Source organism: Sorex araneus, chromosome 3 (genome assembly GCF_027595985.1).
Source record: "Sorex araneus isolate mSorAra2 chromosome 3, mSorAra2.pri, whole genome shotgun sequence".
In the NCBI taxonomy this organism is placed as follows: Eukaryota; Metazoa; Chordata; class Mammalia; order Eulipotyphla; family Soricidae; genus Sorex; species Sorex araneus.
In genome coordinates this window covers 197,329,938-197,356,886 of record NC_073304.1, presented here as the reverse complement: position 1 = coordinate 197,356,886, position 26,949 = coordinate 197,329,938, and the positions used below count along the sequence as shown (strand labels likewise).

The window sequence follows — 26,949 nt, the reverse complement described above, 5'->3', positions numbered from 1 at the left end:
TGCAAGGCAAGTGCTCTACTGCTAAGCTATATCAACCAGTCCCCATTTTATTCTATTTTAAACTCTTTAACCATGGATATCCAGAAAGAGCAGCTGTCAGCATTGTATTGGTACATATGGGGACTCTAGGTATTGAGCTTAGGGTCTGATGCCTTCCCTGGGTGCTTTAAAAATCACTGAGCCACTTTCCAGGCCATTTCTCATTAGGGATCCTAAACAGCACAGCAGTCAGGAGTGCCTCAGTGCATGTGGGCAGCACCAGGGTTTGAATTCAAAGTTCTACATTTACTTGCCAGGTAAACGCTGTAAACCATCAAGCCCTGTTTTAATTCTTTAATTGGCATTTCTAAGAAAAAATTAGGACAATGTTAAGAAAAGATTTTTTTGCAACTAAGAATACTTTAAACAGCAAGGTGGCAGGCAATATTTCTTAAAATTAACAACTGGCTAGAGAGGTACAAGCACCTTAACAGGGGTTAAGGTGCTTGCCTTCCATGCAGCTGATCCCAGCTGGATCCCCAGCACTATATACAGTCAGTCCCCTGAGCACCACCAGGACTGAGTCCTCCATAGGCAAGTGTGGCCCAACCCCCTCCTCAACATAATTTAAATAAAAGTAATTCAAAAAAGGAAAAACTAAGCAAGGAAACAGTTATCTGTAAATAAGTGTAAAATAGGTCCAAAGGAATAGCACAGAGACCTAAGGACCTATCTTGCAAACACGGTTAGGTAAATCCCTGGTGTTTGCCACGTGTAGGATGCAGCTTTTGTTTAAGCCTGGTGGCTCTGTTATCTATAATTCCCAGCATGAGTGATTTTTGGCTACACCAGACAATTGTGCCTAAGCAACACAATAATGGGTCTAATATCCAATGACCATCACAATTATAAAGATGGACAAGCAGCATGGACAGGAAATTTGATATTGGGTAAGCATGTATAATTTGTGATATACCAGCTCTGGAGCTAGGGAGTTGGCTCAAAGAGCAGGAGAACATGCACATGGTTGCAGACACTTAAAAATCTGTGCTCAGGAACTAGGCATATGTACTAACTTCAGTCACTGCAACATCAACAATGAAGAGAAGGGGGATTTAAAAAATAAGACAGCACATTTAAATATTAAACAGCGTATTAAAAAAGTTAAAACACATGCCTGGGAGGGAACTAGGTGACACCAATACTTTGCATGTTTGAGCTCTGGGTCCAATCCCTAGCACCATCAGGGGTCACCCGTAGGTGTTAATTAAGCCTGGAAAACCTTAAGCACTAGAAAGTGTGGTCCAAAAATCAAAACAAAACAGCCATGAACAAACTTTCAAAGAAAAGTTTTTTGCTATAATTGTTGTTGCTGGTGCCATATCTGGCAATCCTGGGATGCCATAGGGCCAAACATTACTGAGGACTGAATCTAAGGCCTCATACACATAAGCCATAGGTTCCACTTCTGAGACCACATTCATGGTTCCTAGAACGGAAATACTGACACTTTAATTGATAACTTTTTTTATTTTTGGTTTTGAGATTACTCTGGGCAGTACTCAAGGGAATGGTCCTGGGAATCAAACTCCAAACTCTTGCGTACAAAGTATGTGCTCCAAGATCACTCTCTAATCCTAGCTGGTAATTCTTTCGGGGGAGCCACCTGGCAGTGCTCAGGGATCACTTCTCGTGGGTTTGTGAAACCATATGTGGTATTCGCTATTAAACCCAGATTATCTACATGCAAGGCTACATGTCCTACAGTTGTACTATCACTCTGGTCCTCTTAGCTGACAATTTTTTAAATAACACAAATGGAATACTATCAATTCCTAAAGTCCTTAATTTATAAAAGGTATCTTTGTACAATTAGTTCATATTAAGTCATTAGTATCATTAAAATTTAGTAAGAATGTTTTCTATCAGAGGCCATAGAGATGGTACAGGAGTTAAGTTGGATGTAAGGTGATGAAAGGATAATTCATTCAATCCTAGTTAACACATGGTACCCTGAGCACTGCAGGAGGCATTCTGGAAGCTCTCAGCACTGAGCCTAGGAGATCTTTGGCACCACAGGCACCTCATATTAAACCATAAACCCAGTTGGTCAAGAGTCACCACAGGGATCTAGGTTCACTAAGTATTGCTTGGGAGCCACCCCCAACAATAATAAAAAAAAAAGATCACATATTAACAATGATAATAATTACTGTAATCGTTTTTTCTCGCAGCCATTCAGGATCTTTTTCATCTTCACTATCTACTTCCATTTCTTGTGGACGAAGAGGTAAGCAGGTGTCACTATGGAAATATAGGCGATTGTGTCCACTACTGTATGTTCGCTGCTGTTCCACTTCACCATCTTCAGATTCAAGAAATTCAGACATACTTGCTTTTGTTCGTTTTGGCCTAATGAAAAGGAATGTTTTATGTAATAAAGCACCCAATAACATGATTATGAGCTACGTTAGGTAATAACGTGCTTTTTATAAAACCATAAAACAAGTGTATCTGATACTCTAGATAATTATAAAACTAAGAATTTTCTTTGAACATAGTATGTAACAGGCCTACTGTTGACTTAAAACCCAGCATTGTAAAGATGTTTTATTGTGAGTGTCAGAAATACAGGGGAAAAAAGCACTTTGAAAACTATCATATTTAACAGAAGGAAATGAAAAAAGGAGAACGAAAGGTATAGTAGAGGGGTTGTTCTGGTGATAAGAGTGGAGGTGTGAAGTTAAACTGAAATTCCACATTACTGCAAATCAGTGATAAATCAATAAATATATACATATGCATATACATGGGTTTCTTTTGGGGGGAGTCACACTTAGCACTGCTCAGAGGTTAATCATGGTAGGCTCTGGGAACCATACGGGATACCGTGAATCAAACTCAGGTAAGTCGCATGCAAGGCAAAATGCCCTACCTGCTGTTCTATCACTCTGGCCCCAATAAATATTTTTTAAAAGACAAACATAGTTATTATTGTAAATCATGGTGCCTTAAAAAAAAAAAAAGATAAGCATGGTTAAAAGGAGAAAGGAAAGAAATACTAGTTAAGGAACTAAAAGAAGAATATGTGTATAAAGTCCTAAACATCAATATTACATATCCTAAGCCATTTAAGCATATTCTCAAAGAAAACCGTAATACTGAGTACATAGATATATTAATCCAAAAATTGTCTCACAAAGTTGAAAATTTCCCTTGTTACTTTAATCTTCCTCCTAATATGAATACAACACTAGGACTATAAAGAATGGAAAGAGAGTCAGTTCATATGCCATCTAAAAATAGTGTCAAATGGACAGTGTCAAGGATAGGGTTCTTTATAGTTTACATCACTCAAACATACTTTGCATTTCACATCCCTTTCTTTCTTGGGGACACAACCAGTGGTGCTCCAGGCAGGCTTGGGGGACCATATAGGGTACTGGGGATCAAATGTGGGCCATGTGCAAGGCAAACACCCTACCCGCTATACTGTATCACTCCAGCTCCAGTGATAATATTTACAACAAACACCAAAAATGGTCTAAGAAGGGGATGGAGGATAGTACAATGGATAGGTGTTTGCCTTGTTCAAGGATGACCAGGTTTCAATCCATGGCATTCCATATGGTCCCCTAGTACCACCAGGAATAACTCTTGTGAGTACAAAGCCAAGAGTCACCCTGAGAGGGGTGTGACAAAAAAAAAAAAAAAATCTTTTTTTTCTAAGAAGTCAGAAGACCATTGTAGAAATAGGCATTTGGGATGATCACAAAAATGTAATAGTTTTATACCTTAGTACTTAGTATTAACTAATGATTCTCACCTGACAGCTCCTTTACTCCTCTGTCATCATCAATAAAAGGCAAAAATAAAAATTTGTTAAATGAACTTTGTACTTACCTGCAAACAAGAATGTGTGTGATAGGTGTTCTCTTTACTGGTCCGTTGCGACTAAAAGCAAACCCAGGTTGGCGATGAATATCCTGAGGATTTCCTGCATAGGAGCCATCATAACACTCGTTGATAGAAACATCTATCCTAGCACCTTTTGGATGATACTGCAACAAAAATGAAACTCTGTTTAGGTAAAGAAAATATAACTAATCTTATTTTAAACACCTATCATTTAAATTATTGAAAACTACTTGTTGGGTCTTAGAAGACAGATCCAAGGGTGACTATCGATGCTCTCATGTGGAAAGGAAGTCTGGGTTGTTTTTTGTGTATTTTTGTTTTTAGGTTACAACCAGTGGTGCTCAAGGCTTACTCCTAGCTTTGGGCTCAGGGGACCATGTAAGATGGTGGGAGATTAAACTCAAGTCTGCTGAGTGCAAATCAAACACCCTATACATTGTACAATTACTCTGGCCCAAGGAACCCTAGGTTTGATCTTGGGCATTATGTAGTTCCTTTAGAACTACCAGTCGTGGGGCCGGAGCAATAGCACAGCGGGTAGGGCGTTTGCCTTGCACGTGGCCGACCCGGGTTCGATCCCCGGCATGCCATATGGTCCCCCAAGCACCGCCAGGAGTAATTCCTGAGTGAAAAGCCAGGAGTAACCCCTGAGCATCGCTGGGTTGTGACCCAAAGAGCAAAAAAAAAGAACTACCAGTCGTGACCCCAGAGCACCACACCAGGAGTATTTCCACTGGTATGGTGCCAAAACAAACTAACAAACTAACTAACTAAAAGGACACACAAACAAACCTTGGACCCAAGCAACCTGCTGCAGAGACCTTGCAATAGGCCTTTTCCACTGGGCTGCTCCAGACGGGGCAGGTGCTGTCCCTCCACCTGTACTTTAGGAGCCCCGGCAGCCCAGGGGCTAGATGTCAGTGAAGTCAGTGACAAGCTCCAGGTACAAGTGGTGGTGGTGGCAGACGCCAGGTCTCATGGGACAGGGGAGGAGTGGGACCTTCTCTTTCCCCTGACTCGATGGGAATCTGAGATATGCCACATCTGGCCACCGATATCTTTCTTTTTTTTTTTTTCTTTTTGGGTCACACTGGCGATGCACAGGGGTTACTTCTGGTTTTGTACTCAGGAATTACTCCTGGCGGTGCTCAGGGGACCATATGGGATGCTGGGAATCAAACTTCGGTCGACCGTGTGCAAAGCAAATGCCCTACCCATTGTGCTATCACCCAGCCCCCGCCACGGATATCTTAAGCTACCACAAAGCCATGATCCAGACATACAAACAAACAAGCTCAGACCCAAGCAACTTGCTGAAGCGATCTTTTCAGACCCTAATATTAAAATTTTAGAATTCCTAGAGCATGCAGCTACTCTTACAACGTTATATTTTGTATCCATAACAAGCAACAGGAAACACATTGTCTAGCATTGCCTTTTTGGTAGGTATGAGTGGTGGTGGGACTGGTCTTGAAATATCAAAGGTAACTAAAGTAGAGAAAGAAAGTATTGTGCAAACTCTCTGCCACACAGGCAGGGGAAGGTGTAGAATGGCTGTGCGTGTGGGGGGGGATACTGGGGATATAGGTGGTGGAAACGTGCACTGGTGAAGGAATGGGTGTTTGATGACTGTATGATAGAAGCTCAAATATGAAAGCTTTCTTACTGTACCTCACGGTAAATTAATAATAAAAAAAGCACTACATTAGGCGCTAGCATAGCTTGTTTTCAGAAGAAATGCTTATTAGAGATTGCCTATATGGGAGTTTAGGTCTTAGATGGAAAGGGAATCTATTTTCATTATATCACTGTCACTCCGTTGCCCATCGATTTGCTCAAGCCGGCACCAGTAACGTCTCCATTGTGAGACTTGTTACTGTTTTTGGCATATCGAATATGCCATGGGTATCTTGCCATGCTCTGCCGTGCAGGCAAGATACTCTCGGTAGTTTGCTGGGCTATCCGAGAGAGACGAAAGTCAAAGCCGGGTTGGCCGAGTGCAAGACAAATGCCCTCAGCTACCTTATGGCTCCAAATTTTACAATGGGTATATTGTCAACTAATTTGACAATAAAAATCAAGCTAATTTAAAATGACTAGAGGATTTTATGCATATCTTTTTGAAACACTTTTAAGAAAGTTATAAACAGGAAATACATATATATATGCATATATATTATAAGGGTTCTCTAAGTACGCTTAATTTAAAAGGTCCAACTAGAAAAAAAAAATTATGAAGGCAAGGAAGTCAGTAAGTACAGTGGGTAAGTACAATTTGGGTTTGATCCTTGGCACTACATTACCCTAGCATCACCTAGAATGATCCCTGAGTAGAGACACCTGTGTAAATACCCTGAGCACAAGTGGATACGTCCTTCAAACAAAAACTACTTAATTTTTTTTTCCCTTTTTGGGTTATAACCAGCGATTCTCAGGGGTTACTTCTGGCTCTGCACTCAGGAATTACTCCTGGCAGTGCTGGGGGACCATATCGGATGCCTGGGATCAAACCCTGGTTGGCAGAGTGCAAGGCAAACTCCTGAGCCGCTGTACTATGGCTCTGGCCCCAAAGTACTTAATATTTTAAAAAGTGAAGAAAGGAAAAAAAAGGATAAAAAATATAGCAAAATAAGCCAGGCATACCAGCATGGTGAACAGAAAACCAGGAAACTGGAAACTAAAACATTTGTGTTAAAATCCTGACTTGTGCTACTTGGGGCTGGAGTGATAGCACAGTAGGTAGGGCGTTTGCCTTGCACTCGGCCGACCCGGGTTCAAGTCCCAGCATCCCATATGGTCCCCTGAGCATGGCCACGGGTAATTCCTGAGTGCAGAGCCAGGAGTGAACCCTGAGCATCGCTGGGTGTGACCCAAAAAGCAAAAAAAAAAAATCCTGACTTGTACTACTTATTAATTCATATGAACAAGAAATAGCTTGGTCAAGGATAAGGAAATTACTAAAGAGCTGGCATGAGGATGAATCAAAACAGATACATTAGGTAAATATACGTAACTGATGCATTTACCAAATCATCACATCCAGTTTTTTTCGTATTTTTTACACAGTACAATTTATGAGTCACATTGTCTTATAAATGTTCCAGTTTTTTAAAAAAAGTTACTTACAACATAATTGAAGATAAATCTGCTATGACAGAGTTTAAGATGCTTCAGTAAACTATAAAGTTTTCGGCAGTTCAGTGTGCACCAAGGACAATGAAGGTCATCTCTGGCTTCAGTTTGTTGTCTTGTATTGTTGTTGTAAAGGAACTTGAAAAACAAAACCACACCAAAATGTAGGAAATCTCATATTATGTCTCAAGATAGAAAAGAAGTGTCAAAGAAGCATTCACTTTATATAAATGTCACAAAATTCAGATGTAACATACATGGGATTCCTATACTTAAGAAAACAAAACAAAACAAGAAAGAACAGATCTGGGTCACTCTGTGATGAACATCTACTTTGCATATGTGAGGTCCTGGGTTCAATTCTCAGTCCCAAACACAAACAAAATAAAGGTCAGTCATGTTTACCTGGTAAAATATTCTTAATTTTTGTCGGTTTTCATTAGAAGTATCCTTTTCTTTTCTTGTTTGCAGCTCTGTAGTCAATGATTCTTTAACAGCTGAAATAGAGTATTTTTTGCATTTAGTGATAACAACTGCTTTAAAAATACTGATGCTAGTATACGAACCCTAAGTGTTTTAGGCTTCATCAATGAATTGCTCCTTCTCCCTAACCCCAAGTTTACCTTTAACCTTTCCTGTGTGCTTTACCTCTCCTTCTGTTAGCTACTAAATTCCCCAAGTCAGGCTTGGTTACTTATAAAGTCAAACCTTCTGGATTTTGTATTTATAGTGAATTATTTGCTTTTCTCTTTCTCACATAGGTTATTTTTCTACATAGCATATTTTTCTGTAGAGCATATCATATTTTGTCATATTTTTCAATAGAGCAATGTTCTTTGCTTAAACATAGAAAGACCGGTAATAGCTTATGGTATACATAACAAATGCTCCTAGTATTTGGGAATTAACTGACTCAAAAATATATCTACATCTGTCACAATTACTTGACTCACGCTTCAGTTGCCAGAGCTCCTAAAAGCCCAAAAAGCTGGGTCCCACCGAGGAACCTCTAGATAGACCCAGTGCAAGCAGCAAAGCTACCCTGGCATCAATATGGGAAATCTAAAAATCATAAAGCATGGTCTTGATAAAAGCCATAATGACCTAAAAAGAAAGAACTGCATGGGGTAAGAAACGCTAAACGGTCCTGAGGACTTAAGACTGGGATTTATAGTAAAAGCCCAGCTGGCTCTCCGCACCTCCCCCTCTCCCACTTTTAAGTTTTGGAATCTGTATCTCTTACTGTGTTTATGCAAATAACTGCAAGTATTCATAAGAAGCAAACTTAACTGTTTAATATGTACTAGCAGCAAGGCAAAGGGAAAAATAATATACATGCTTGTTGCCCTGAAGAATTTCTCAGGATAGCCCCTGGAAGACAGTATCTCCTTGAGTTAATCACCCCAAGAGAACTGCCCCCATCAAAACGTTTTACCTCTGTAAATGATCAATCACACCTACAAGTACCTGCAGTCCCTATACAGTTGGATTACAGTTCTAAGCATTTGTTTGTCCCTGCCTCTCCCCACCCCTAGCTTAGGTTTACTGAGTTACTCCCATCACAGTGCTCCCAAGGCACATCCAATTCCACTAGGCACTCCCAATCCTCTGTGTTTATCTTTTTTTTTTTTTTTGCTTTTTGGGTCACACCCAGCAATGCACAGGGGTTACTCCTGGCTTTGCACTCAGGAATTACTCCTGGCAGTGCTTGGGGGACCATATGGGATGCTGGGGATCGAACCCTGGTCGGCCGCGTGCAAGGCAAACGCCCTACCCGCTGTGCTATCGCTCCGGCCCCCTCTGTGTTTATCTTTAACATATTCTTCATGCTCTTCTTCTCCTACTGTTAATCACTCATATCCCCAAATCAGACATTGTAACCTATAGGTCAAATCTTCTAAAGGCTCTGGATTTTGTGTATGTGATATATTGCTTTTCTCTTTCCTTTACATCCTTTTTATAGTTTACTTTAGAGCAATGTCTTTTTTGTATAGACACAGGAAGACAGTTAATGCTATACTTTTGTAACATGGTAATTAAATGTTATTCAGAATAACATTTACTCCTGGGCATCCGTCATATTTACTTGATTTAAAGTAAGGAACATCCCAGCAAGGGATATGGATGAACCCAGCGCAAGCCATAAGCTACCTTGGCAAGGGAAGGGGAAGAGCTAAGTGCCATAAGAAGTATAATTAAGTGAAGAGCATGGTCATACCCTAATTATCTAAAATTTTAGAATTCCAGGAGAGTGTGGTTGCTCTTGCTGCCAAGCAGTAGCTTATGGTATACATAACAAGCAATACAGAAGAGAGTATGAGGGAGATTGTCTGCCACAGATTTAGTGGGAGGGGTGGGGGGGGGGAATACTGGGGACATTGGTGGTGAAAGCTGAGCACTGGTGAAACTGGATGTTGAATCATTGTGACTGAAACTCAAACAGAAAAGCTTTGTAACTGTATCTCACAGTGATTCCATAATAATAAAAGAAAAGAGCACAGTCATAACCAAACTCTGAGAAGACCCAAAAAGTGACTGAATAAGAGCCCAGCTGGGGTTTAGAAAGACTAACCTGGCCTGAGGACTGTAGTCTAGGATAAATAGCGAGATGTCCCAGAAGAGTCACCCTTTAAGCTTATTATACTTCTAACTGTATTCATACAAAATGACTAGAAATTTTATGAAGATGACTGTTTAAATGCATTGCTAGCTAAGGAAAGGAGAAAGCAATAGGACCTTAGATGGAATTCCACCCAAGATTGGATTTTCTAGTAGGGATCTAGACTGTTGAATCTTCTTAGATGAGGTTTTGTTCTTGAGTCAATCTCCTAGAAAAACATCCCCTGAAGGAAAGGCTTTATGATACTCTTCAACCACACCTATGTGTAGCTGCTACCCCCAACCCTTCATGAACTGTAAGTATGCTATTCAACTCTGAAATAAAGCCATTTTGACTCAGTCTGTGATCCCTCATCTCTGTTCCTGTGCTGGAAGGCTGGAGAAGTGGTTCTCGGTCACTGAGTGCATTATACCAAGGAACCCCCAACACACTTTACACACTACCTCTCACAAAAATACTAAAAGTTTTAGAGAATTCAGGGTTGGGGTGATAGTACAGCAGGCAGTGTGTTTGCCTTGCACATGGCCAATCTGGATTCAACCCCAGCATCCCATGTGATCCCCTGAGCCCTTCCAGGAGTAATTCCAGAGAGGAAAGCCAGGAGTAACCCCTTACTGTGTATGGCTCCAAAACCAAAAAGGTTTCAGAGAATTCTTTTATTATCACACATAATTTTGTTCCAAGCCTCAACTTATGGTCACAAAAACTAACCATTCCCTTAATGAACAAATACTAGGGTCTCAGATATTAGGGTCTTTATTGACATGAACCATTTCCCCCACTTGATTATGGGCCAAACCCAGCTGTGCTCAGGCTTACTCTTGAGATTAAACCTGGTCATTTTCTAACAAGGCAAGTAACTGCTTTATTATTCCTCTAGTTTACTTTTGGTTTTTGAACCACACATGGCCTGGAGCTTAGGATACCATATGCTACAGACTGAATCTGGGTCAGCTGCATGTAAGGCAAGTGTCTTACCTATTCTGTCTTTTCAAAATCTCTATTTTTTTCCCTTTAAAAACTACTTCTTGGGACTGGAGCAATAGCACAGCGGGTAGGGTGTTTGCCTTGCACTCGGCCACTCGGGTTCGATTCCCAGCATCCTATATGGTCCCCCAAGCACCGCCAGGAGTAATTCCTAAGTGTATGAGCCAGGAGTCACACCTGTGCATGACCCTGGGCGTGACCCAAAAGAAACAAACAAACAAAAAAACCCTACTTCTTAAGTTACAAACCACTATAAGAGTGGGTTAATCATAATAATATGTAGTTCCTATAATGTTTTAAACACTCTAAGACCAGTGTGATTTAACTGATCTTGGGTATATTGCCAGTACACAGCAGTGACCAAACATCTGGCTGTGTTGGTTTAAGGAAGTTAAAAATAAGAAATGTATTCGTGGGCTGGTGAGATAGCCCAAAGGGGTGGACGGATGCTCTACATGCAGGATTCTCAGGTTTGATTTCTGATATTCCATAGTGTAAGCAATGCCAGGAACAATACCTGAGCAACTCACTGTGAGTACACCAATTGGGGGGATTCTGACTCCCACAATTTATTATTTGCATCACACCACATTAAAGGGTCTCAAACTTTTTTGGCTCACTACCCTCTTCTCAGGAAAAATGTATTCTATGATTCCTATAAAATGTACCTTGTTTTTTTCTTGGGGCCCCATTTGGAGGGTCCTCAGGGACTTCTTCCAGTGGTGTTTGAGGAACCATGTGGTGTTTGGGATTGAACTGGAACTTTCAGCATGCAAACCATGTACACTAACCCCTTGAAGTAGCTTCCCAATTTTAATTGACTATCATTGCCCTCTGGGATCACTCATCAGAGATGAATGTGGAGAGGTGTTCCAAAAGTGGAAAACCCACTTTGGGAAACATCTTGCCATATCCCAATGATGTTACTAATTTTAGAATATTTCTTTATAGACTTAAAATATTTCTATTTTTCTCTAATCTAATTAGGTACAAAACCAAGTTTCTGTGCAACTTTTTAAAATCTATTTAACATCATGGACTATTAAGAGTATACTGGGACAGAACAAGAGAGATTATGGCTCAAAGACTGGATCAAATACAAAGCACCTGGGAGTACTATTTTGATCCCTGGAATTGCATTGTGCCCTGAGCACTGACTAGAAGTAGCCCCTAAGCACAACTGAGCATGTCCCCACCCTCCAAAAATAACCTCAGGGGGGCTGGAGTGATAGCACAGCAGGTAGGGTGTTTGCCTTGCATGCAGCCGAACCATTCCCAGCATCCCATATGGTCCCCCGAGAACTGCCAGGAGTAATTCCTGAGTGCATGAGGCAGGAGTGACCACTGTATATTGCTGGGTGTGACAAGAAAAGTAAAGTAAAGAAAAGAAAAGAAAAGAAAAGAAAAGAAAAGAAAAGAAAAGAAAAGAAAAGAAGGAAAAAGAAAAGGAAAGGAAAGGAAAGAAAAAAGACCTCAAAAAAATGTTTTTAATTAAGTTATTTTGGTTTTGGGGCCATACTTGGTGATGCTCAGGGGTTATTCCTGGCAGTGCACCATATTAGATGCCAGAGATGAAACCTGGGTTGGCTACATGTAGGGTGAGCACCTTATCAGCTGAACTCTGACTCTGGATCCCCAAATAAGTAATTTTTTTGATTCTGTGACATATTTGGCTGTGCTTGGGAGACCATATGGGATACTGCGAACCAAACCTGGGTCTTACTGCCTGTACTATCACTCAGGCACCAAGTAAATAATTGATTAAAGAATTAAAAGGATTTAAATAAAAGCACATGAATGCCCTCAGGGCAAGGGCAATGTTAGCAGATACAAAATAATGCAACACTGCAACTTGGCTTTCACTCAGCACAGCAAATCCTGTCTGTAAATATCTTTTTTCTTAAATATGCACCACAATATTTAACCTAATTAAACTTGATTTGTGATGGTCTTAGTGCAGCTTTATTTTTTACCAAAATAGTAAAAACATTCAAATTCAGAATTCTCTAAAAATTTTGCATTCCTATCCTCTGATAAAAAGCCCTAGCTATTAATTCCAGAATTTTGACAGCTCTAAAATCCAACTATATTCTCAAGAGGAAAACTTGTTTAGCAAAAAAACTTGATCTAGGACACCAGGTATGGTATTTAGTGGTAGAAAACATGTTGAATGTATAAAGAACCTAGGGTTGATTCTTGACAAAACAGACGCATGCATGCACCATGCACACATGTGCATGCATATGCACACATACACACACACATACACGTCAAAAATGGACATGAAACTATCACAAGAGTGCACGTGTAGAAGATACACACACTATTTTTTTAAATTGCCTAAATAAACAAAATTCCCAAACATATCTGGGACAAAAGTTCTGGATAAAAGAATATTGATTAGTATTTCAAGACAAATATTGGGGCTGGAGTGATAGCACAGCGGGTAGGGCGTTTGCCTTGCACGCGGCCGACCCGGGTTCGATTCCCAGCATCCCATATGGTCCCCTGAGCACCGCCAGGGGTAATTCCTGAGTGCAGAGCCAGGAGTGACCCTTGTGCATCGCCAGGTGTGACCCAAAAAGCAAAAAAAAAAAAAAAAAAAAAAAAAAAGACAAATATTACATTTGATAAAGGAAAATCCTAATTTACCAAGGCAAATAATTTGTCTAATAAGCCAAATAAAATTTCTTACATAATTCTACAAAACATGCTGAGATAGCAGTATCTCTTACCAATAGTTTGAGTTGGTTTAACAGAACCAGGTTTATTTTCTTGATTGAGACTCTCTGAATTTCTAGTGGCAAGAGGCTTAGCAATAGGAGCAGTAGATTTATCATTGGTCTCTCCTGTCCATCGAAGAGTAAACTGCAACGTAGGTCCCTGAGAAAATGTTTCAAATGGAGGCAGTCTCTGGGAAAAAAAAAAACCAAACACACAAAAAAATAAAGATTCATATAAAGAACTGAAAGAAATTGTAGGAGTTAAAAAAATAAAACCACATTAAGTCGGTATGGATTTGGCTTAAATCAATAGTTTTCAAAAAATCCAAAACATGTATAGGGTCATCAGGCAAGTAAAATATTTGCATAGTGCACTATACACTTCACTACCAGAAAGCCTCAGGCTATTGAAAGTGGCAGCCAGTTATCAGCAACAGCTGAAGTTTTGACAAGCACAAACAATGGCCTAGTGAAGTGAGACTATTTTGTCAGAAACTCAAGTTCTCACAGAAATCTTCTCATTTTTGTTATATTGGTAAATAATTAAAATATCCTTAAAAAACAGATAGAGCAGAACATTGCTTAAGTGGTAGGGCACATGCCTAGCATCCCTGGCACAGCATGGTCCTCTTGAGTCCCCTAAGTGTAGCTGGAGGGCCTGAGCAGCTATAGTTAATGTAAAAATAGCTCAAAATAGATTTTATCATGCCCAAATACAAAATAATTTCATCGTTTTTAATAGCTAAGTAGTATTTCATTTAGTATATATACCACAATTACTCTTTCAAATGATTTATTCAGACATTAAGAATCCTTTCCTGTTTTGGCTATTATGAATAATGTTACAGTCAATGTAGAGATGTGTAAGTCTTTTGTCTGCTTTCATATTCTTCAAATAAATAACTAAAAATAGAAAAAAAAATTAAAAAAATACTTCAAAATATTTAAACGTACTCTCAAACCTCTCCAGTTTGCAACCCTGTTCTCAGATGACTGATCATTTTCTTTAATGGAAATTAGCAATTTTCCTTGATTGATGTTAGGTGCGTGTGTGCGTGTGTGTTTGTGAATACACAAGCACAAAGTTATTGGAGAGGGGCACCCTCAGTGATCACTCCTGGTGATCCTGAGGGACCATTATGTATGCTGGGAATATAACCCTGGTAGGTTGCATAAGAGGTCGCTGCACTATCACTCCAGCCCCTAAAATTATACTTAACTTCTTTTTTTGGTTTATTGCCAACTATATATTTTTCAGGGGATTATGGGGGAGTTACACCAGGCAGTGCTCAAGGGTTACTCCTGGTTCTGCACTCAGGAATTAATTCTCATGGTGCTCAGGGAACCATACAGGATGCCAGGGATTGAACCAGGATGGCTGAGTGCAAAGCAAATGCCCTACCTTCTGTATTACCACTCAGTCCCGTTATCACCAACTACATATTCTTAGCACTGTAGCACTGTCGTTCATTGATTTGCTTGAGCGGGCACCAGTAACATCTCCATTGTGAGACTTGTTGTTACTGTTTTTGACATATCGTAAACCACGGGTAGCTTGCCAGGCTCTGCCTTCCGGGTGGGATACTCTTGGTAGCTTGCAGTGCTCTCTGAGAGGGATGGAGGAATCGAACCTGGGTCGGCCGTGTGCAAGGCAAATGCCCTACCCGCCGTGCTATTGCTTCAGTACACATATTCTTATTTAATTTTTTGGTTGTTGCTGTTGTTTTGGGGCCACACCTGGCTAAGCTCAGGTCTTAGTTCTGGCTTTGCGGTCAGGTATTACTCCTGGTGGTGCTCTGGGAACTATATGGGATGACAAGGATTAAACCCGGGTCAGCTGCTTGCAAGCCAAGTGCCCTATACTGTTGTTCTGGCCCCAACTATGTATCTTAAACTACCTTATTGCATAAAACCTTAGCAATTCTTGCTTCTAGTTTTACTTCTCAATCCATATATAAGAAATCCAAAGAATCTCAAACTTTTTAATATTCCTTTGAATGAAGTTTTAATGGAATCAGTGATATAGCTAGTGGTATAGCAAAAGCCTTGCAAATGAGCCCTTGAGTTTGATCACCAGCACCAAATCTAAAAAAATCCACATCATCACCAAATCTCAATAGGTTTCATTAATTTTATTGCCATACAGGTCTACATATTTAAGTTTTATTTATTTTTCGTTTTGGGGCCACACCCGACAGTGCTCAGGGCTTGCTCATGGTTCTTTGCCTAAGGATCACTTCTAATGTTTAGAGGATCATATCAGGTGCTAGGGACTGAACACAGGTAGGCAGCATGCAGGGCAAGCACCCTATTTGCTATACTATATCACTTTAATCCCCAAATCTACATTCTTACTGGAAATAATCCTTTTAAAACTGTTATTTTACACTGGATTGAGGTTAAAGCTGCTATTATGCAGGCCACAGCAATAGTACAGGGATCAAGGTGTGTCCCTGCTTGCAGCCAATCCCAGCATAAATACGGCTAGCACATCAGGTCCTCCAACAGCAGCAGGAGTAATTCCCAAGTAAAGTGCAAGGAATAAGCCCTCAGCACAGACAGGTGTGCCTCCCTCACACCTAAAATATTTACCATATAACTTGTTTTGAACAGTAAGTTTTATTAAGGAATATAATTATAGGAGAGTGCTTTAATAAATTACTTAACAAACACTTGAAGAAAAAAAAAACAGAGTCTGGGTAGAACACTTAGTCTTGCAACTGTGAGGTCCTAGATCTGATGCTTGGAACCACAAAAGGCAAACCAAACCAAAGATCTTCTAAAAGGAAGCCAATTGGAATGTAATTTAAAAGGATGTCCATCTTGTATGTCTCAATTTTGGGATAAAATAAACTAATATGCTCCTTATTTCATATAGATGAACTTATAGTTTAAACACAAATTTAAAATATGAATACCTGCAGAAAATAAAACACTTCAGGAAGCATAAAAAAATTAAATATGTGTATTTTTTTGGGGGGTCCTTTTGGGTCACACCTTGTGATGCTCAGGTCATACTCCTTGTTCTGCACTCAAAAATTGCTTTAGCATCGATCAAGGGATCTTATATGGGATGCTGCGGTCACGTGCAAGGCAAATGCCCTACCAGTTGGGGTCTATTGCTCCGTTCCCAAAATTGAATACATTTTATATCCCATCATCTAGAGGGATTATTACCTTAGAAAAATATAAAATTTTATTTTAGAAAAATATTTGTTCTAAAATAAAACTTACTATTTTAGGAAATTAGGGAGTATAGATATTGCTGAGTAAAAATGAACTATTATGAAAATCCTGAGCTGGAGATGTTTGCCTTGCACACAGCCAACCCAGATTCGATTCCTCTGCCCCTCTCGGAGAGCCAGGCAAGCTACCCATGGCATATTCAGTATGTGAAAAATAGTAACAAGTCTCACAATGGTGTCCGATCGAGCAAATCAATGAGCAATGGGATGACAGTGATACAGTGATGAAAATCCTATCAAAGTCTCTTAAGTTTAAGGTGTTCCCAGATTTATATGTATATAAATATAACTCTGCACTCAGGGTTCACACCTGGTAGGGCTTAGGATAGCATCTAGGTGGGAGGTTTTGGGCCACACGCTGGTGCTTAAGTTTATTCCTGGCTCTCTGCTCCAGGGCTGCTCTCATGGCAGTACTCAATGAACTTTGTGAATGGATGGGGATTGAACCTGGGTCAGCAGCTTGCAAGGCAAACATCTTACACAGTGTACTATCTCTCTGGCACCCCTATTTAAAAATTTTTTGATTTAGAGGCTTTATTTACACTTCTTTAGTTGACTAACTTCTACCTTGTAAAAAAAATTATTAAAAGTGGAATTTAATTTCTAATGACTACAAATATAGCATTCTTATGTGTGTGGTGTTGGGGATCTTAAAAGAGCTAAGACATGCAAGGAAATGGGGCTGGAGCAATAGCACAGCGGGTAGGGCATTTGCCTTGCACACGGCCAACCCGAGTTTGAATCCCAGCATCCCATATGATCCCCTGAGCACCGCCAGGAGTGATTCCTGAGTGAAGAGCCAGGAGTAAACCCTGAGCATCGCCGGGTGTGACCCAAAAAAGAAAAAAAGAAAAAAAAGACATGCAAGGAAAGTGCTCTATCATTGATCTACATCCCCATCCCATAAGTTAAGTTTTATCCATAATACTCGTCCACCCTCCTGTAAGGTTATAACAAAGTATTATGTGTTAATGATATTTTGGTCAAAAATGCACCTCATATATAATATATACTATTGTATATTCTAGTTTGTGTAAAACCACAATATTCACATAGTGCATTTCTTCTTCTTTTTGTTTTTAGGCCACACCCATTGGTGCTCAGAGTTTACTCCTAGCTCTGCACTCAGGGTTCACACCTGGTAGGGCTTAGGATATCATCTACCGTGCTGGGGATAAAACCCGTGTCAACTTCATGCAAAGGAAGTGCTCTACCCACTATACTATAATTGAAGTCCCTATGAAAAATTTCTTATAACATATACACATCACTGAGATGTATTTGAATAGTCTTTTTTGTTTGCTTTTGGAGCCATACTTGGCAGTACTCAGGACTTACTCCTGGTGTGCTCTGGGGACTATATGCAATCCCGGATATTGAACCCAGGTCAGCAGCATTTAAGGTAAGCACCTTACCCACAGTACTATCGCTCTGGTTAGATACTAGAAGTTTTCTTTTTTGTGGGGATTGGGGGGCAGCAGTTTAGGCCCACCCAGTGATGCTCATTATTCCTGGCTCTGCTCTGGAATTATTTCTGGCAGTGCTCAGGGGACTGGGGTGCTGGGGATCGAACCCAGGTTGGCTACATGCAAGGCAAGAGCCCTACCTGCTGTACTATATCTTGGGACCGGAACCCTGATACTAAAACTTAACTTGGTATTTTTTGTTTGTTTTTGGACCATACCCAGCAATGCTCATGGGATATTCCAGACTCTGCATTCTGGAATTACTCCTAGCAATGCTCAGGAGACCATATGGGATGCCAGGGATCAAACCCAGGTCAGCTGTGTGTAAGGCAAGTGCCTTACCTGATGTACAATCTATCTGGCCCCAATTTGATATTAATTTTAAGGCTTAAGAAAAATTTATTTATGATTTTGCTTCTGGTGTCACAATAAATACCATTATTATTCTGTTCAAGAAATAAATGTATCCATATTTTATTATGGATAAGTCTCAGAAATTGCCCTTGTTTTTTGGTTTTTGGCAAAAAAAAAAAAAAAAAAAAAAGGGGGTTTTACACCCAGTGGTACACTCCTGACTCTATGTTCAGGGATCATTCTTTTGGGGTTTGGGAACGACACGAGGTCCCAGAGATGGAATCCAGGTTGTGCACAAGCAAAGCAAGCACCCTACCCTACCACTGTACTATAGCTCTGAGCCTCAGAACTTTTTTTTAATGTACGAGTACTGCTATTTATTCAGCCATTGATTAATTGTTTTTGATTTTGTTTTTTGGGGCCATACCAAGTGCTACTCAGGGCTTACTACTGGCTCTGCTCACAGGATCAATCCTAGCAGGCTCAGGAGAACATATGGGGTATTAAGAACAGAACCCAGGTTGAGAATGTGCAACGCAAGCACCCTACCTGCTGTACTATTGCTCTAGCTCCTCGGAAATGTCCTTTAAAGTGTACTCATTTTCTTAATTTTGAAGATTTGTGGATAAATTCATTACTAATCATCTGTTACGTGCTGTTAATATAAATGGGGTTTAAAATAGCAATTAATAGTTATTGAGCACTTAATTTATGTCAGGAACAAGCTAAGCATATTTTATTATCTCATTTTAACTGGGCAGGAAGGCAGGAGACCCACAGCCCTAATGCTTGGGGTACCATGCAATGCCAGGGACTGAACCTAAGTGTCTCTCCCATATGCAATGCATGCTCTCCAGTCATTTTAATATTAATTATTCAATCCATCAATTTTATGTCTCATTTTATTGATGAAAAACTAACATAAATGCCTTACTTTCTTGCCAGATACCATGTAGCCATTTAAACCTGGCATTCCGGCTTTCATTACTCTGACTAGAAGAGTTTTACTTGTGTTTTTCAAAGTATCAAAATTAAGAACTTTTCTTTTTTAACATGAATTTACATTTAGGGGAGAAAACACAAAATGGGAGTTCATAACTATAAAGTGCTCAATCTTCTAAGCAGTTCATACCTTCCCATCAAGAATAGTCTCCCATGTTGCTCTTTTCTTGCTTATTGGACATTCTTCCATTTCCTGCATGGCTACTTCATATTCCCCATCTAAAAGCTGTAAGCGCCTGTTAGACAAACATATACACTTTAAAGTAACCTGTGTGTCATTGTACGTACAGAAATTCTACATCTTTAATTAACAAGCATTTATTATACTTAAAACTTAAAAACTAGTTTACATACTCCACATTTAAAAATATACCTACACTCGGGGCTGGAGTGATAGCACAGCAGGTAGGGCATTTGCCTTGCACGAGGCTGACCTGAGTTCGATTCCCAGCATCCCATATGGTCCCCTGAGCACTGCCAGGAGTAATTCCTGAGTGCAGAGCCAGGAGTAACCCATGAGCATTGCTGGGTGTGACCCAAAAAGAAAAAAAAAAAAAATATATATATATATATATATACACCTACACTCAATACCTGACAAAAGCAATGATTGCTTTAATAACTAGAGCTATTATTACAACAGAAATATTGTATTACTATAGCTACCCAATTATAATTTTAATTTGGGGGTGGAGAGCATCCTAAATTGTGTTCAAATCTTTGGGGCCACTCCCAGCAATTCAATGCACAGGCCTGAGGAAATAGGTACTAACTGGCTCTGTGGTGCCAGGGACCACGGAGCTACCATGCAGCGCCGAGAGACCTGTCTGGGATTCAACTAATGCTGATATAAGCATCCAAATCCACGTACTATCTCCCCAGATCCTAAAATGGAACTTAAAACATTTAAGGTTAATAATGTCTAAGGTATAAAATCTTAGTAATTTTTTTAATTGATTTTTTGTTTTTGGCAGTGTGAGGGGATCATACTAAGGGCCTCATACAAATGAAGTATACATTTTAGCACTGAATTAGATCACTAGCCCAGAAGTTCTAAGTGTTAATTATAAATATGTGTATAAGAACTAGGATGCAGTTAAGTCATTGTGTATATGTGCGGAGGGGGTTGTATTTCAGTCATATCTGGAGATGCTTACAACTGGTTCTGTGCTCTGTGGACCATACGCAGAACCTGATATCAAACTGGGGTCAGCCACATGCAAATAATACTGAAGCTATCCCTAATGGTGCTTAGTATTAAATTGAGATTACAGCATGACAAGTGCTCTAGCCCTCTGAACCAGCGCTCTGGACCAGAATCTATTTTTAACTATTGTAAATACCTGAACTACTGTAAATACTAGCACTAGAAGGCTTTATTCTAGATCAGTAAACTACGATAGTCAACATTCTGAAAAATACAAGATCCTGGAGGGACCTGGCACATACAGGAGACTCAATATAACATTTCATAAAATAATGAATACCAGAATTTCAATAAATCTATACTCCAAGAATGATTTTATATACATAGATAGGTGGCATGTATGCTCTGCAGCCCCCAATTTTTCTTCTTCTTCTTCTTCTTTTTTTTCTTTTTGGGTCACACCTGGCGATGCTCAGGGGTTGCTCCTGGCTCATGCACTCAGGAATTACTCCTGGCGGAGCTCAGGGGACACATGGGATGCTGGGAAATCGAACCCAGGTCAGCCGCGTGCAAGGCAAACAGCCTGCCCACTATGCTATTGCTCCAGGCCCCCCAATTTTTATTATTCTTAAGTAAACAATCTGATCCCCTGTCAGACTATGAAAAGAATGTTAACACACCTAATACCCTAGATGATGGCTTACAAATATGGTTCCTCTCTTAAAAGGAACAAAGATTCCTTGGAGAAATGACCAATTACAAAACACAGGAAAAGGAGAGGATAAGGCTGAAAGATTAAACAATAAAGTCAAAAGGGCACAAAACTCTTTGTTTGGAGGACTTGGAGGGCTCCTCCAGATCAAATAAGGGAAATAACAAATACAGAGAACCGGAGAGAGAGTACAGCAGGTAGGGCACTTGCCTTGCACACTGTCAATCCAGTATCCTACAATGGTCTCCTGAGTCCTGCCAGGAGCGATTCCTGAGTGCTAAGCCAGGAGTAACCCTTAAGCATTGCCCAGAGTGGCCCCAAAACAAAACCCCCACAAACAAAAAGATGAAAGCATTAAAAGACTGAATACAAATTGTTCATATATACTGTTAAATGCTGAAGGAGACACTCTCCTTCACAGAAAAAAGGTAATACACATGGAAGAAGCTACCATTTGGCAATTGCCAAAAAGTAATTTACTCAAACACCATTCACGCACAATGCTAAAGTAATGGGTGAAAAGCTATCTGAAGGGCTGGAGAATAGTACAGTAGGGCATTTGCCTTGCACACTGCCAACCCAAATTTAATCCCTGACACACCCTGGTGTCCCAAGAGAGATCCCTCAGTTTTAAGCCAGGATTAAGTCCTGAGCACTCTCATGTGTGTCCACCACCACCATCACCAAAAAACTGAAGTTTCTTGGAGGACAAGGAAGACTGAACAAAGGACTAGAGCACGTTTTATATACTGGAGTCATGCTTGATACTTGGCATCACATGGTGACCATAACACTACTTGGGTCACTGATCCCTAGGCACTTCCAAGTGTTCCCCCCAACCACCCCTCATAACCCAACAAAAATACCAGAAAAGATTACTGAGAGATCTAGCACTGCAGGGTTCCAGCACTGAGCCATCAGGCCTATACCTCAGACTCTTGAGTATTAATGAGAACAGGTCCCCAGTCAACACTATTGGGTGTGGGGCTGGAGAGATTGAACACGGCCAACTCGGGTTCGATTCCCAGCATCCTATATGGCCCCCTGAGCACCAGCAAGAGTAATTCCTGAGTGCAGAGCCAGGAGTAACCCCTGTGCATCGCCAGGGTTACCAAACAAACCCAAATAAATAAACCAACGAACAACAAAAAAACACTATTGGGGGGCTGGAGAGGGTAGGGCGTTTGCCTTGCACATGGCCGACCCGGGTTCGATTCCCAGCATCCCGTATGGTCCTCTGAGCACCGCCAGGGGTGATACCTGAGTGCAGAGCCAGGAGTAACCCCTGTGCATTGCCAGGTGTGACCCAAAAAGCAAAAAAAAAAAAAAAAAAAAAAAAACACCCAAAAAACTATTGGGTGAAGAAGCCCCATAAAAAAGAAAACTGAGAAGGGCTGGAGATAATAAAGGGTTGGTGAGGCATCTGTCCTGTGAACAGCTGACTCTGGAGTGATTTGTATCAACACATAAGATCCAACAAGCATTGCTAAGAGTAACCCCTAACCACCCTAAACACATGCAGGAAAAGTAAAGTTAGAGCTAGAGAGAGAGAGGTCAATGGGCTGGAGTGTAACCTTCACAAGCAGGAGGACCAGATTTGATCCCTGGTACTAGACTGCACGGCAGAGCCTGGCAAAGCCTGGCAAGATCTCAATGGTGTATTTGATATGTCAAATACAGTAACAAGATGGGTCTCATTCCCTTTACCCTGAAAGAGCCTCCAATTCGGCACCACTGGGGAAAACGAGTAAAGAGAGGCTGCTAAAATCTCAAGGTTCAGACGAATGGAGATGTTACTGGCGCCCACTCAAGCAAATCAATGAACAGGACGACAGTGCTACAGTGCTAGTACACTTGCCCAGGAGCACTGGAAAAGTGATCCCTGAGTAACTGTGGGTATTGACAAAACCAAAAGCATAAAGCTACTGGTAGAATTATGATCAATTATTCCTTTTTATGTATAACCATAGATTCCATAATTAAATCAATTAAAGGAAGGTGTAATTTCTCCAGAAAAAAATTAGTATCACCTAACCCAAGTGATCAAACCTATACCTTAGGCATAAGATTTACATACATACCATTTCAGAAATGTTTCATGTTCCCCAAATAAACCTAACAATGGGGGAAAAGTCACAGCAGTCCAATAGCACTGGCATTTTGCAAAACTACAGATCTGTAGTCTGTTTGTTTGTTTGTTGTTGGACCACACTCACTGATATTCAAGCATAAGTTCTGACTAGGTACTTTGTGATCAATTCCTGATGTACTTTGAAGATCATGCAGTGCTGGGAACTGAATCCAGGACTCCTTCAAGCAAAGCATGCATTCCAGTACTTTGAACCATCTACTCAGCCCTATACTTAAAAAAAAATAGGGGGGAGATAGGGAGTTGTTGATGGGCAATGTACACATTGGTGAAAGGATGGGTGTTGGGAACGCTGTATGATGTAAACCAAATCATGAACAGCTTTGTAATGGTCTATATCTCGAAGTGACTCAATAAAAAGAAAAGGAAAAGGTATGTGTGGGGGGTTGGGAACCAGAGAGTTAATATAGTTATTAAGGTGTTTTACAAGCGGCCAACACCAATTTGACCCCAAAAACCACAGCACCCTGAGCACCGCCTGGAGTCACTCCCCAATGTAAATAAATAAAACTTCAACATAAATTAAAAAAAAGAGGTCCAAAGAGAGTGCATAGGGGTTAAGGTACTTTCCTTTCATCTGACAAGCCCAGCTTGAAACCCTAAGCACTACCAGAGTCACTCCTGAGCAGAGTCAGGAATAAGTTCTGAGCATCAGCAGGTGTGGTTCTCAAACCAACTCTATTTAAAAAAACTTTTAAAAACTTGAACCGGAGTGACAGTGGGGTGGGCATTTGTCTTGCATGCGGCCAACCCACATTTGATTCTTGGTATCCCAGAATGGCCTTCTGAGCACCGCCAGGAGTAATGCAGAGCCAGGAGTAACCCTTGAGTATTGCTGGGTCATCCAAAGAGACCAAAAAACAAACAAAACAGAAAACAAACAAACAAACAAAAAATCTTAAAAAAAAAAAATTAAAAGGCGATGCTGCGGGGATGTAGCTTGATGGTACTGCATAAGTCTGACATGCATAAGGCCCTAATTTGATGCCTGGCACTCAAAAAAACAATTTAAGAAGGCAAAACACAAGACTGTGAACTATTCCAAACTGAATTCAAATGTACATACATATGACACTAGATCAAAATCTTAATTATTGCAGGAGAGGGAAACATTACTGAAATAAATGGGGGAAGTAGCACTATATTCACTGTATTAAATATTCTGAGTATGATGGTGTATTATGGTTATGGAGGGAAATGTTCTGGAGAGATGAATAAGGCTGAAGGTCATAATTTTTTTTAACTTTACAGTGATACAGCAAAAAATAAGATATACATAAATAAAGCAAAAATGGCAAAATGTTAACATCTGATGAATCTAGGTGAAGGCTCTATAGGTAGTATCTGTGCTTTATCCCTGATTCTGTTGTAGGTTTTTCCATATAAACTAGGGAAATCCTTCATTCCTCCCTGCTTTCCACTTGGCACTATTTTCATTAAACAAAAAGTTGTACATTTTCTACTTATAAGGAATATATTAAAATATATGTAAGGTGAAAGGGCAAAATGTATAACTCATGCTGATAGTACCAGCATAAATGAAGCCCCATGTGCCATATATCAACTGCTTTTCCCACAGACACAACTATACTCTCCTAGCACATTTGTTTAAATTAAAAGTGTTTCTGAAGTTAGATGATACCATTTTAAGAAGTACCAGAATGCCTGGAGGGTGAGAATCCTATTTGTTTAATGTAGATTTCTAGGTATCACTGAGTAATTTTTCCTTTTACCTTTCAAAAGGAGTCAACCAGCCAAATAAGTCTGAGAACCAGTGATTTAAACTTTTGGGATAGGAGAGAAATACAATTTTGGGATTGGGTGAGACATGGCTAGAATGGGGCTCCAGAATTCAATCCCTACATGGTACAGACACTCTAGCAGCACAAAAACGGTCCCAGGCCCTTTGAAAGTGATGAGGCCCAGGTCCTTAATCTGACAAAAAAAAGATCAATCTCACTTAAATCTGTTCTACAATCAGATTTTTACTTTAAAAAGATACTACTGTTTTCTGCCAGTATTAAGTGAAATAAGTGATATATTCCAAACATGGTAGTCAGAATATAATAATTCATCTCAAATACCTATCCCTTATACTCTACACTATCTCTCTGGCTCTACACTTTTTTTTTAAGAGCAGAGGAATATACTGGTTGCTTTTGCAAGGCACATTCTCTTTTATATGAACTGTATTCACCACCAATGAGCAACCCGAAACATTATGAATTATTATGGCATAAATATACATTTCATCCTTTACAGTGTAAAAAAAGCATTTGCTATTTATATTTTATTTTATTATTAATGATGCTTCATTTCCAAATGAAAACTGTGAAAATGATTATAAATCTGTTATATACTACCCTGTACCAAATAAATACAGAGCCAAACAATGATGGTTAAAAATAATTTTCCTCCTTTTAGTAAATATATCATCAAAGGATTGACACCAGGTCCAATTTATTCAGATATCTGTTCAAAGACTGCTTTCCCCAAAGGCTATTCTCTATAAAATAATAATCATATATTCTTTTTCTTCACAGCACTCACCACTGTAACATTACTTGATATAGTATTTTCCTTGAGGGTATACTTTTTCTTCCATTAAGTTAAGCTCTATTAAGGCAGGGATTTTGTTGCCTTCTCACTACTTTGAAGTATCTAATAAAGAGAAGACACATAAAAAGTACTTGCCCAAATTTTTTTCTTCACCTTTTTGGTTTGGGAGCCACACTTGGTGGTACTCAGGGCTCACTCCTGACAAAGCTCCAGGGTAAATACAGGATACTGAAGATTAATCCCTAGTCAGCCATATGCAAGATACACACCCTACCACTGTACTACTTTTTTGCAGGGAAAAGTTTGGGACCACAGCTGGCAGTCTTCAGGGGTCATTGCAGACACTATTATGGTCACCTGAGTTCTACCAGGAGTGATCATTGAATTCAGAACCAGAAATAAGTCTGTTACTGATGGGTATGGCCAAAATACAAAAAGACACAAAAATTAGGGTTGGATACATGCATAGTCAGAGCCTTATCCCTATACATCTTCCTGGCTCCTCAAAAAACTATCTTTTCTATGGTCTCCTGAGCACCACCAGGAGTGATTCCTGAGTGCAGAGCCAGGAGTAACCCCTGTGCATCGCCAGGTGTGACCCAAAAAGCAAAAAAAAAAAAAAAAAACAACGAAAACTATCTTTTCTTCTTTGTCTTTTTGGTTTTGTTTTTTTTAGGCTACACTCAGAAAACTATTCCTGGTTCTTCACTCAGGAGTGACTCTTGGCAGTACTCACTCTTGGTATGTGGTGCCAGGGATACAAAATAAGATTGCCTCAAGCAAGGAAAGTGCATTAGCTCCTGTACTATTTCTCCAGCCCAAAATAAACAATTATCTGAGCAACTCAAATAGTTTCTCCTCTGTGTTTACTGATATCTATATGACAGAGAGAAAATGTCAGTATTTACAAATCTGTTTTTCATTTATAAAAATGAAGAGAAACAAAAGGAAAAAAA

General features: G+C 39.9%; 1 protein-coding gene across 1 annotated transcript in view; it reads right to left on the bottom strand.

The window, feature by feature from the left end:
• Positions 1-26,949, bottom strand: part of SUZ12 (SUZ12 polycomb repressive complex 2 subunit) — a 69,777-nt gene that overhangs the window by 6,967 nt on the left and 35,861 nt on the right. Inside the window, exons 9-14 of the mRNA XM_055131368.1 lie at positions 19,557-19,662; positions 13,372-13,549; positions 7,435-7,526; positions 7,024-7,167; positions 3,883-4,040; positions 2,193-2,391 (exon numbers count right to left, since the gene is read on the bottom strand). Coding sequence (XP_054987343.1) covers positions 2,193-2,391; positions 3,883-4,040; positions 7,024-7,167; positions 7,435-7,526; positions 13,372-13,549; positions 19,557-19,662 — 877 coding nt within the window. The remainder of the gene's footprint in view (positions 1-2,192; positions 2,392-3,882; positions 4,041-7,023; positions 7,168-7,434; positions 7,527-13,371; positions 13,550-19,556; positions 19,663-26,949) is intronic.